Source organism: Parasteatoda tepidariorum, chromosome 10 (genome assembly GCF_043381705.1).
Source record: "Parasteatoda tepidariorum isolate YZ-2023 chromosome 10, CAS_Ptep_4.0, whole genome shotgun sequence".
In the NCBI taxonomy this organism is placed as follows: domain Eukaryota; kingdom Metazoa; phylum Arthropoda; class Arachnida; order Araneae; family Theridiidae; genus Parasteatoda; species Parasteatoda tepidariorum.
In genome coordinates, this window is record NC_092213.1 from 72061091 (window position 1) to 72075309 (window position 14219).

Genomic DNA, 14219 nt, shown 5'->3' on the forward strand with positions numbered 1-14219 from the left:
ATTAGGATCTCAATGTCAATAAAGAACTGATGCCTTTGGATAAAAACAATCTGTGTGGCAATCGAATAATTGATATTGAGATCCTAATGGTGATATTAGCTTCATTATGTTGTCCGGTTTGCTATGATAACAAATTGCATTTAGAAGAAAATTCTAGATTTGAGCTATTATAAATATTATAAAAAATATTTTTTACTTCTAATTATTAATAAAAACTATATTTAGACATATATATTAAAGTGTGAAAATACAGTAAGATGGTTGTTTAATAAAAAATTGTTCCTGTGTTAAATGCTTTATAAGTAGTAGACTTTTGATGTTATTCACTAAATACTTTAAAATATCGCTAAATAATACGTTAAAATATCGCTACGTTAAATAAAACTAAGAAAATGTGTGAAGGAATGTGCCCCCTATAAAATATAATAACTTCCTACTGACAAACATTCATAGTTTTTAGAAAAAATGTAATTATAAACTTTAATTGTGTTTTTCTCAAAATGACAATTTTGCTGTTTTTTGTCTACGGAAAACAAGATAACTCAACTAATTATAATAAATTTGTCTTCAAACTTTCAGAGATTGTTTCTTGTATTGGTGGTTATGTAACAGACCTCCAGAATTCAGATAACTGTATTATTTTTTGTTTTATGAGATATTTTGCAGTAGATAATGTGAAGAAAATGTGAAAAAAAATGGAAAAATATGCTTAACACTCCATAAATTTTTTTAATTTCATGATATCATTTAAGTTGAGGTTCATAACACTTCAGAGGGTTATACGAAACGGCTCAAAAAGTTTGATAGCTGCATGTACAATAGTTTTTTGTGTAGAGTGTTTTCCGTTAATGAGTTATTTTCATTAAAATTATCTAAAAAATACTCTTTAAACAAAAAATTTCCTGTATATTTAAATTTTCTCTATTAAATATGTTTATTTAAATTAATATACAATATAAATTGCAATAATGTTGCGAAAAATATTTATTTTTCAAAAATTTTGTCCCGAAGGTACTCGGATACCTTAACACTAAATTATAAGTTCTTTAATAATATCGTCTTTTCAATTGAAATTGCCAAAGCTTTTTATAATGTAAAAAACGCGTTAAAAAATTAAAGCTTCAATCTTATCATAGCAGCTATAATGTTAAAATAAAATCAGTTAAGAGGAAGGAAGTGGAGTTTTTTGAAAATTAAGATCGAATTTTTAATAACTACAAAGTAAATTTTGCAAATATTTGACTATTTTTGCTAGCTTTTTAAAAGGTACTAATGGGCTGCGCCCCCTGCTCGCTAACGCTCGCCAACCCCCGAAAATTGCTACGCAATCTTATATGGTTTGCCTCACAAACCAAGCTCGCTTCGCTCGCTACTAACTTAGGTACTTTGCAAATACACAGAATTCTAAGAATTCAAAACAATAATTCAAATCCATGTAACAACATTTTTTTTAAAAAAAAATTACAACTTTTTAGTAAATACTAAGTCATTAAAATAAATTTGAATTCAAATAAATGACATGTAATTGGTTAAATCTATTAGAAATGTGCTATAGTATAAAATCTTAAAGCGTAACAGCATGACTGAGATTAATTCTTCAATGAATAACTAATAACAATAATAAAACAAATAAATTCGTGATATAAATCAAAAATCGTCAAATAAATTCGTAATATATAAATTCGTGAAAAAAAGAGCTTTCGACAAAATACTAAAATAGAGATCTATCGACAAAGACTACTCACTTCTGCCTAGCTTAAGGTTATTTCAATTTCCTTTTTTAAAAGCGCTATATGTTGAGCCACCTCAGCTAGATTTGGCATGTGACACTTTTAGCGGCAATCATTGGTCGATTTTCTTGCGTTGCCATTCGGGGAGTTGTAATGAGGCTTTTTTTTTGTCGCCGTGTAAGAGAAATATATATATAGATAGCATGACATAGCTTTTCTTACTTTATTTAAAATAAATTGGGTGCCTAGGTCGCGCAGCGGCCCCTAACCCATGCATCATGAAATAATTTACAGTGTATTAAAACCTTTTGTGTTATGCTACATAATGGTGGCATATGAAAGCATGACCTAGCTAGATGGTAGAAATCACATAAATCTCGGTACGATGCCGCGAAGCGGCATTAACCGATTCATCTGTAGTAATAAATCGATGATGAGGAGTAGTGAGGAGGAATGGAGTTGGGAAGAAGAGGGGGTGCTTAGCACCAAAAAATCGAGAGGGGGTGCATGACGTAGCTAAAAGTGATGAATTGTATAAGCCTACGAATTATTTAGAAATAGTGGTTGATAAAATTCTATTAAATTTAATTTATTAAACCAGGATTCACAATTGATAAACTGCCACTTTAAAATATATATTTGCTGTCCGGAGCAAGTTGGCATCTCTGTATATTTTATTCTTGATTATATGAGTGTTGTAGCTTACAATCCTATGTAAGTGATAAATATCAATAAAATGATTTTTTTTCGTAGCAGTATAGCAATTACAAAATTTTAATAATTTTAATTGCTATTTAAAAAGTATATTAGCTACTTTTTCACGCTTTTCAAGAGTGGCAAAAGACGAATACAATTTTATTCGTTGTAAAAGTTCTGCTTTTGTCTATTTGCCCCTGGAAAAAATTATTCTGAGAAACCCCAAATTTTGGAGGGTATGGTCTTCACTGCAATGACATTCAATTTAATAGTTACGAAAGACAAACTTATGTTTTAATTATTCAGCTATTTTTTTTAAAACCTAACCAGTTGGTGAAGCAGATTTTAACCCTTTACGGCTTAGTGTAGACAGTCTGGCAACATTCATGCAATAATTGTTGCAGAGCACTGGAAATGCAAAACTAATTGCTTTTAATCATTCAGCAACCAATATTCTGCGAAAAAAAATTTTTTTTTACTTTACTTAAAATTACTGTCTAAGTTCGCACTTGCTGATCGGACCTGTTTCCAGAAAAGGTTAAAAATAAAATCATTTAGTAAAAAAAAAATTTCAATCATTTTGATTGTTTCCTTTTATTGCTGGCATTGAAAAGTCGATTTTCCTCAGATCTTTGGCTTTCAGAGTTAAATTCCGTTTATTATTGCAGCTTTGCAATGAGTACTTTAACTTTCTGAAACATTGTTTTGACATATTAATGCAAAAATTTGTACCTGGGTTATTAATGAAGTTGTTTGTAGATTTCCAAAACTGCCATCAGGAAGTTGAGTCTCCTTGAAAAGTTGAATGACGTTTTCATAATTGGTTTTTAAACTGCTATATTCAATTTTATTCATCAGTTTCGTTTGGTTCTCATAACACGAAACTGCCATTACAGCATATGCTTGATAATCTGGGGAATAAAATTTAATTTTTATTAATTGAAGAACTCATAACAATGTAGTGAAAACGTAACACAGCTCAGAATAGCTAATGAATTTAAAATAGAAAGTAATAGCAAATTTATAATCAGATGGAATGCCTCGTTCTTTTATTAAAAAAATGAAAAAAGACTAAAAATGAGGTTCCGAGGGCAATAAGAAAATTACTCAACTTTAATCAAAGCCAGTGATGTACATTTAATTGTTGTTATAAGTACTACTCGTAATATCTCCTATTGTTAAAAATGATCAATAGAAATAGTTTATAAGTTACTATTAAAACAAAAATTATGCTGTTACTTTTCCATCATAAGAACCTTGTTTGTTTTAGTTATATAATTCTACTTCTTGATCTTTAGATTCCTGGGGTTTTAGGTTTGTAACGTCATTTAAATGTGTAACTCTGCTTTGTCAATCTAACAAAATTTTCAGAGAATTTTTGAGCGTTAAATAACAGAACTATTTCATACTTCTAATACAGCCCTATTGCCACACTGACTCTCTTTTTAAAATAAATATATAATCAGTACCGAGGAACAGCAATCGATGAACATTCACACATTGGTAGAAAGCGCTTAAAACTAACACCTATTTTTAAAATTAAAAAAAAATAATAATTTCTTTAATGTTTATTTAAAATGCATTTAGCTCATTTAATGAATTGCTCATTTTCAGAAAAAGTAAAATTAGACAACTCAATATTTTATAAAATATTTAAAACTACAGATATTTTTTATTATTAATTTATTGTAGCAAATAAAGGATTTTTGAAAAAATATTGCATTACAAAAGTCTTAAATTAACAGACTAAATTTTAATATAAATTACAATGGGGAAAAACTTTTTTCTGCTGCATGAGATTTTTGAACGAATCTTAGATATTTTCGCTTTGCTGATTTCAAAACTGATTTTAGTTCCTCTCTATAAATTATAGTTTTTATGCAATTCAGCATTATATTCCCAATCAAGATTTTTTTCAAAATTCACTAAAGAGAATAACTGTGTTCCGACTTCTCTGCTACCTAAGGCATGATAGGAAGTTGGTGATAATGCATTTCAGTTTATGTTAGAATAAATTTAGGTCATGTTTTTTTTGTCTTTAGAGTTATTTTTAAGGGAGCTGATAAATGAATATAAGCCTGTAAACTAGCACATTCAGAGAAAAATTAACTCATCTAAAAATATCTTCATGAAAAAAAATTTTAGCTTTAGAAACTAAACTAATTTTAAAACACCGCACCCGATTTAAGTAAGATAAATTACTTCTCTAAATGCAACAAAAAATTTTGCATGTTATTTTATAATACAAACTTATAATTGAGGAACATTTATGTCCAGTTACCTCTAACAAAAGGATAATCAGCATCGGTGCTTAATATTTTGTTAATATCTGCAATGGCTTTAAGCGGCCATGGTTCTTTAGCATTGCAGAGAGTTAAATATGCTATTGGATGAGTGAAGTTAGTTGTAGACTGCACTTGCTCTTTTAAACGCTTTATCAGGTTCTGTCCATAGAACTGATGAGGATTGTGACACGTCACCAATAAGCTGTTTATAAACATGCTTAGCTGTTCAACTGAGAGAGGATTCCTGAAAAATTGAATTATTAGTATTTTAATGTGGCGTATGCATTGTTCGTAAATAAATAAATAAAAAGAAAATAGCTTCACAGCTTTACTCTTAATTCAAGAAGTTTTAAAAACAATGTTAGGTATCAATGCTAGAAGTGTAAAAACAATAATTTTTTATTACTCGAGTATTGAATGCTTTGCAGAATCTTAGAAAATTTATTACCTGTGAAAATAAATTATATTTGAACTTTAAATAAAAAATTATTATAAAATATAAATTCAATTGTAAAATATTACATCTGAATCATTTGACACTTTGGCGTTGTTCACTAATTTTTATTTCGTTCAGCTATTGATTCTTTAAGAAATATACATGACATGTTTACATTTCACGAAGGCTCTTCCAGTTCATTTTATTTTTAAGCAACATAGTTCCTTTAACTTGGAGGATTATATCATGAATAAAAGAATCATATCTGGATAAATGATTCAGATTAAAATTAGTAAGACATCATTACATAAAAAATATTTTATTCGGAGTTATAGTAATTTTCAGATTTTTTTTTTAATTTTATGAATTTAATTGACTATAGCATTTAATTTAAAAAAAATTTAAACTTAAAATAGCAAATTGTATTTTTTGTTCATCATAAATAATTTGTTCATAAAATATTACAAAATATATACATTTTTATTTGTCAAACCATTTTAAATAAATGAAATTTCACTGACGTTTCCTATTTACTACGATCTCTGGTACCGTCAACAAAAAAATCATGACTTTTAGAACCTCCTTCAATCGAAGTTGAATATCAAAATGAAATTACCGCTATACAAAATGAAATTACCTCTATTTTGGAAGCAATGATAAGTGAAGGTTATAAATTTGAAAAGTTCTTGAATTTGCTTTGCACGAAGAGAAAGCAATGAAATATCAGGCGGTAGTGAGGCGCCAAATCTCGATCCTATAACCAATATGCTTATTTTTGTGTCATATACCCTGAAAAATATTAAGCATTGTTTGATGAAGAACAGTCGCGATAGCTAAGTGTTTAAAGGCTCTAAACAGTTATTGTGAAGATTTGAAGTGCGATCCGTTCTTAAGGTTCGAAGCTCAGATCGATCTTAGTTTCAGATAGATGGGTGTCAGCTTATTTTGGAAGCAATGATAACCTTTGGGCAGTGTTGATAACATTTCCACATTCATACCGTTGGTTATGAAATTGTAGAGCCTAAGCCAACGTGGCACCTTTGGCAAAAAACGGGCGGTAGCAGGAATGCTTACTTTTTAATGTAGGTAAATTTTTTCAAAAGACACAGCTAAACAAAATAATTATTTTTAAAAGTATATTATTAACAATTTAGAAATGGTATTATTTACAGTTTTGAGGAAGTGTATTAAAAAAATTATTTGACTCTTACTTATGCAGAGAAATGGAAGTCTTAAGCTCTGTTTGTGTTGCCATTAATTCTTCCTCATAGATTGTTCCGTCAAATTTGACTCCTCCTGATAAGAAGAGAGAAAACAGAACTCGTGGAGTATTTTCATGCCATCCCCAAGAAGAAGAACCCTTGCTTTTTATCCATGTTATTTCGTTCGTACGTGCCTCCGTGACACCTTTAATGCTTAATATACCAGTTTCTGTAAAATAAAGCAAATTAAATACTACGCATAGATATACAAATTGTTATAGTAAGTAAATTAATAGAAATATAATCAGACATTATAATGAAAACTATTGTTTATAATGTAACGCATACAAAGCAATTAAGATAGTGACAATATTTAACTATTTTTCGTAGCTGTGAAATTCACACACTTCCCTCACGTTCTAGAACAAAGTGAAAGCATTCACACCCCGTAAATTTAAGAAAGCTGCTGGGTCTTTTTAACACGTTCACGTCGGGAAAAGTGAAAATACTGGTACGGGAAAAGAGAAAATACTGGTAGAAGAACTATTTCAATATTAGATAATATTCGGGAGGAGTTAATCTAATCTCAACAACAACAATTCACTGTTAGGAAATTTTTTACGGCGAAGAAGCAATTCAATATAAAAATAGCTTCCGTTAAAAATAATTGGTAGTTCCGTTAAAAATAAGCATATCCAGCCTTTACAGAATTTCCGTCGACTTAGAAATATTTTCTAGTGGTAGCAAATTAATATTTTAATAAATTACATTTAAAAGAAGTTTTTCTACCACTGTTAAAACATAGTTTAAATTGACCTATGAAAGCTCAGATTAAATACCGCTGTGCTTAAAACTTAGTAAAAATTTATATGAACTCCTTGCGTTTTTTAAAATTTTTGCTCAGGTTCTCTACCACAATAATAAATCCTTTTAATAAACCTTTAATGTTGAAGGGTATAAAATTCAGGGATATCAACATGCTCCAGTTTAAAAACAATATTTTCTAGTGGTAACGAAATTTTGTTTTTGGTTTGGTACTTTCCATTTCTACTATTTTTTCCGCCACTATATATCAAAGAATAAGATGGAATACAACTTTATGGCAGTTATCTCGTGGTGACACTTTTAAAAGAGTGACTGTAAATATCCTTATTCAACAAGTTTTACGATTTAATTCTCTACCAATTTATTAAAACTTTTACAGAAAGCGAGGTAGTTGACATCTACTGGTACACAAATCAACTCTTTCCTTCAAATTCTTAAAAAAAAAACTGGTTGAATGAAGATTGGAGCTTTGAGCCCAGCATTGCCCTTGTTCATTCATCATGCTCGCAACAGTCAGTGAAACAGGTGAATAGTATAAAAAACTCTTAAGTAAAATATTGTCTACTTCAATGGGTGAAAAGTATCGAAATGTCACAGGCGACTAAAAATGCGAAGAAGTGATAGAAATGTAATTCACTTTTTGCTTATTCATTATCTCTTTAATTATTTAATCGTAATTACCACTATGACTTATATTTAACATTGCTGATATTTGGAGCCCCTATAACACTTTCCTGCCAACTTTTCCGGATTTTGCGAAAGATTTTATTTTTATATATAAAGTGGTAGTAAATATATACTATTTTTTCTTTTATAAACTTAATTTTTAAATGATTTTGATCACCACTATTCTTCCAAAAATTAAGCACATACATTAATATGCGGTACTATCATGGTTGTCAACTTAAGATTTTTCAAATGCAACGTATTTGTTTGCTTAAAAATGAAGTTTTAATACCACTGGGCAAAATGATAATGGAAGGGATTAAAAGTTGGCAGGCATGCTGTAACCACATTTCCTAAAACCAATTCTAAATCAATGTTCTCACTTCAATTTTAAAAAAACAAGAGATTAATCTACTTACAATACATAATACCAATTTTAACCTACGCTCCACCTGTATTCACCACACTTACTGACTACCTCAAGAAAAAATCATCTATAGCAGAGGTCAAAATTTTCAGATGGATGCTCGAAGGTTCTATCCATCCATTAATAAAGAACTCGAGATTTATAATATCTTTTGTCAATGAACAAATTGCCTAGCTCAACATAAAATTTTTTAAAGATGCCAAAAATAATCCAGCCCCCAAATTCAACTGCATCTTTAAAATTGATCTCCAATGAAAGCCTCTCCAATTTCGTCCCGCAGTGGACTGATCGTTAAGACACGGTTCCCAGCAGATCACCGAAGTCAAGCATTACTGGCTGCTGTCAGTGTGCGGGTGGGTGACCACTTGGATCAATCTGAGTAGGGACCGAGGGTGTGCGGTATTGGTCCTCGTTAAACTGTTGTGCCGTAAAGTGCTAGACTTCGAGCGTAGGTCGTCGTGCTACCGAAGCGGGCGTGCCATCCTCTCTGCAGAGGATCAAAATTGTGATGGCATGTCTTCGGATCATTCTCAGGAATGTTTTCCAGACCGTCGCCAATGGCCCATTGTGCAGATCCAGTGCGACGTAAATGAGCAAAAACTACAACTACAGCCTTTCCAATTTCTACTCCAAATGCAGCAATTTATTTTATACTTCACCAATCCTAAGTGATCACAAGTTATCCTCAATTATTTCAAAGGGGAGTAATCCCTAATTGAAGCTGCAGACAGCCGCGGGGCAGAAGGGTCCCATGATAGACTTCACGACTACTTTCACCATACCTGCCAACTCTTCCGGATTTTGCGGAAGATTTTGTTTTCATATTTAAAGTGGTAGTAAATATATACTATTTTTTTCTTTTATAAACTTAATTTTTAAATGATTTTGATCACCACTATTCTTACAAAAATTAAGCACATATATTAATATGCGTTACTCTCATGGTTGTCAACTTAAGTTTGCTCATATACAACGTATTTGTCTGTTTAAAATTGAAGTTTTATATTCCATTTTAATACCACTGGGAAAAATAATAATGGAAGGGATTAAAAGTTGGCAGGTATGCTTTCACTACTTCAAGTATGCATACTCTTTATATTTAGCCATTACTCCTGCATCCTCATGATACCTCCTTGTCTTCTCCGACACGACTACCCGCTTAGCACGCGCTTACTGTATATTTTCTTTGTAAGTATTCTGTTTATTTTACTCAAACATTGTCTTATTTTATCATCATTAACCCGCTAGGTAAATATTTTAGACTTTCACTTTAAGTGTTATTTCTCCTTATTACAGTCTTTCTAATTTGTATGTAGCCCCGGTAATTGTTTATTATTAAGTACACGGATTTTTACTCATTCTCACGGATTTGTTTCATTAACTCAATATTACCCTTAGCCTTATGAATGCTCATACTTACGACTATTGGGTGTGGGCTATTGACCTCTAAGATCTTGCTTGCGCACGTTCCTTCCATTTTTTTTCACTAATTCCCATTTCTACTAAGCATTTTTAACTTCCAATTATCCATCGTTTCCTAATTCCAACTAATCAGTTTATTGCCGCCTTCGGTAGCAAATACCGAGCTTCTGTAGTCTTCATGAATCGTGAATCTTAACATTAACTTTCAATAGAAAACTAAAGTAAATATGCCATTCCTAAAAATATGAAAATATTGAGTTCCTAATCAAAATTTCTTTTAATAAAATTTTGAATTACATTGGTCAGCACTTTTGGTCGCCCGTGGTAGCCCTAGAAGTAAGAAAACAATATACGCTGCTCAAAATAATTATTGAAAACAAATCTTTTATAAAACCTTCTGTCTGTGCATTAGAATCGCTATCTTTTATCTCTATCTTTATTTCCAAATTTTTTGAAGGATCTTATTCACCCTAACCAAAAAAACTCAAATTAACCCTACAACTCAACATATAGGTTATTGTAAATCTTGTGTAAATTAACGGTATAAGCAAATTGTTTTTTTAAATAAAATGGTAGAAGAAAGTCACAGATGCAAATTTTTCATATTTTCAAACTGCATAGTATGCAAATTTTGAGTTTGACGTCGAGGACGACGCTTTAGCTGCAGTAAATGTGATTATACTTTCAACTGAATGTGGGAAGCGGAAAATAGTGATCAACGTTTAGTAAACGCATTGTTTCAATAAGTGCGAAGTCTAAATGAAGTCATTTAACCGAATCAGAATGTTGGAGAGTTGTTGGCCTGTTAAAGGGGGATCAGCAGAGGAGGTCGACAGGCCGGACTAGCAGCTGCCATTGGAGATTCACAAAGTGTAATTTCCAGTATCAGGAACCATTTTTTGGAGAACTGAAGATGACGCTGAAAATCAGGGCAAGGGCGTGGACGTGCAACAACACCCAATGCTGCCCGTTATTTATCGCCAACGGCTCGGAGGCACCGAAATATGAATCTTGGCACGTTGTTGATTATTTAGAGGGGAGGGACAAACACAAGCCGGACTGGCAGAAGCCTTTCACAAAGTGTGATTTCCAGGATCTGGAACCGTTTCTTAGAGACTGGAAAAGATGCTGAAGATCAGGGCAAGGACATTGACGTCCAACAATGCCCAATGTAGACAGCTATTTATCGTTATCGGCTCGAAGACACCGAAATATGAATGCCATTCTTCTTCAACAATACCTTCACTCGGCTACTGGCACCACAGTTTCGACACAAGCTGTCCTAAACCACCATCAGTCTGTGGGTGTGTATGTTCACCGTCCAATGGTGTCACGTTAGCACCTTAAAGTCACGTTAACACCAAGGCACACCGTCGCACCCGCAGGGAGTCGACCGCAGAACATATGAACTAGATGAGAATTGAATGGCGCAAAATTCTTTTCTCTGATGAGTCCCGTTTTTCTGTTTATCCTGATCACAGGCGTATTTTTCTCTGGAGGAAGCGTAGCACTAGAAACAATCCAGTGTTCGTTCACGAAAGTGTAAAATGTGGCGGTGGAGGAGTGATGGTCTATGCTAGCATCTCCATTGATAGGCGCACAGATCTCCATGTATCATTCGAGATGGAGTTCTGGCCGGTTGCTGATATAGGGATCATATCCTGAGATCCATTGTAGTCCCTTACACAGCAGCATTAGAGGTGATTTCCTGTTAATGGATGGCAATTTCTAGTCGCATCGTGCTAACTTGATGAATGATTTCCGTTTTAAGTAATGAATCATACGAATGGATTAGGCAGCGTGTTCCCAGCAGACAAATTGCTGGACAATTTGATTTCAAGTTATTTTTGCAAGACATACTTTATAATTTCCAGCCTCTTTAAAATATCTTTAACAGAAAGCAAAGCAGTTGACATCTTTCCCAGAGCTTGTACGGTCCTTAATATTTTTAAAAAAATGGAAATAAAATGTAGAAAATAATATGTAATTTTTAAGTTCATATCCAAGGTTGCCAACTTTCTACTCTTTTTATAAAAACTTATTTTACTGGTAGCTAAGTTAATGTGTTACTGTATTATTTTTTATTCATTTAAACTTATTTTCTACTTTGTTATAGCTATTTCGAGGTAAAGGTTTTTAAATGTCTACTGCCCTATGAAATATTTTGAAAAAACCAGTAGTAGTTGGCAGGCATGTATCTTCACCACTATGTTCATTTTTTACAATATATAATTTTAGTCAAGAAATTAGAGATATAAAAATTTAGAATTTAAAGTGAAAGCTAATAAAATTGGAAATTAATTGAGGATTAACATCAATTTTGAACTTTTTGAAGGACTATGTAAAATCTGAACTTACACAAAAAACTATTATTTTTAGAAGAAATATGGTGCACAAAAGTTAAGAACTACTTACCGCATCCAACTTCATCAGCTCCATTTTCACAATCTTTAACTCCATCACATACTTCATTCGTAGGGATGCAAGAATGATTGGAACAGTGAAAACTGCTGTTACGTAAGCATTCAATATCTCCTGCAAAATGAACAGAACAGAATGTTCTTTTAACAAATTTATGTAAAGGGACAGTATGTTGAATTACACAGGTAAAAATTTCACTTGGTAGATAACGTATTTTAATAAATTTTTCTTGATGTTGAGTGACAAATTCGACAGATTTTGAAACTCTCATCTGAATATTAATGTGAAATGTTCGATTTCAAAGTTTTAATAAATAATTTTTTTGATACTCATATCAAAAGGCATGTATTAAGAATAGATACAATGGCATTCGAATATAATGCAAACGTAATAATTGTTAAATATCATGTATATAAATGTGTTACGTCGCCATGTAAAGATACTCGCTAATTTGGAGAACGCTTCTTAATGTTTGTGTTTATAATTACTTCGTTGTTGTTGAGGATGCGCTATAGTGAGCATCCTCTAATAAAAAAAATTTGGATATTAATTAAAAATATATCGCTGTTTCGTTTGTTCTATGGTGAACGCCCTTTATTAAGACCAATCGTTAAAATTACAGTTCACTCATATATCCTCATAAACATTTATGATCCGTCAAGCCGGAGACTTCGAATAATTTCGAATCATGGAATATTTGTGAACTATTTGACAGTGTAAGAACAAATTTTTAATTTCGTAATTATGGAAAAACTTAATATTAAAAAGGGAAGCACCAAAGCTCAACTAACTCGTCTGGAAACTTTGTTGAATAAACCAGATGATGAATATAATGAAATTGACTTGGACACAAAACTAAATAATATTGAAAAAATTAAATCATCCGTTTGCATATTACGTGACAACTATTGTAACACTGTAGAAAATGAAGCTGCAATAGATAAAGTAGAAGAGGATTTGTTGGATATCGATTGCAGAAAACAAACATTGGAGATAAGAATTAAAAACCTCATTAAGAAATATAAAACAACTATTGCTATAAATAATGCTAAAGATGATAAACAATCTTCTATGTCAAATTGCATTAACTATCATATCCCTGAAGTGCCTATTCTAACATTTTCAGGAAATTACTTAGAATTGGCAACATTCAAAAATCAATTTAATAGTGTTATTGGAAACAACAATAATTTATCAGATAATGAAAAATTACATTATCTTCGTGTTTCGCTAAAAGAGGAAGCAAAGCTTTTGGAAACAGAAGATGATAGATTTAAATCTTTATTCCAAGCATTGGAAGAGAGATATGAAAATAATAGCCATTTTCAATCAATTCTTGAAATCGAAAAACAGTTTAATGAATCGCCTAAAAATTAACGAAAAATTGTTGATAACGTAAATAGAAATTTGAGAGCTTTAAGAAATTTAAAATTTGAAAGAAACAATTTGTCTGATATTATTATTTTAAATATAGTTTTGAAAATATTAGATCGTGAAAGTCAGAAACAATTTGAGCTTTCTTCAGAAAGTACCGAAGCACCAGAATTAGACAATTTAGTAACTTTTATCGAAAAAAGAAGTCAGGTCTTGGAAAACATTCACAGAAATAGTTTAACACGTTCACGCCGGGAAAAGTGAGAATACTGGTACGGGAAAAGAGAAAATACTGGCAGAAGAACTATTTCAATATTAGATAATATTCGGGAGAAGTTAATCTATTCTAAACAATAACAATTCACTGTAAGGAAATTTATCACGACGACGAAGCAATTCAATATAAAAATTCCATCCGTTAAAAACAATTGGTAGTTATGGATTTTTATTATTCCCGGAAAAAAACTAAAAAATGAAATTTATTGTTACCAGTTTTTTACTCCGGCGCGCTGCCAAGATGAGACAATCTAGCGTGACCCACCGGTGGGTCACCCCGGCGTGAACATGTTAATGTAAACAAAACAACCCCCTATTCCAGTTCGAAACAAAAGCCTTGTTTTAAATACGAAAAATAAAAAGTGCATTTTGTGTAATTTTATCGCATTCAATATATCTTTGTGATATGTTTAAACTCCCTCATAAAGAAAAGTATAATGTACAGTCCGCAAAAAAAAA

At 31.5% G+C, this 14219-nt stretch overlaps 1 protein-coding gene across 1 annotated transcript in view; it reads right to left on the reverse strand.

The window, feature by feature from the left end:
• LOC107437791 (uncharacterized protein CG3556-like) overlaps nt 1-14219 on the reverse strand; it is a 59444-nt gene that overhangs the window by 25526 nt on the left and 19699 nt on the right. Inside the window, exons 4-7 of the mRNA XM_071186047.1 lie at nt 12105-12224; nt 6359-6578; nt 4708-4955; nt 3159-3337 (exon numbers count right to left, since the gene is read on the reverse strand). Of these exons, the coding sequence (XP_071042148.1) occupies nt 3159-3337; nt 4708-4955; nt 6359-6578; nt 12105-12224 (767 nt within the window). The remainder of the gene's footprint in view (nt 1-3158; nt 3338-4707; nt 4956-6358; nt 6579-12104; nt 12225-14219) is intronic.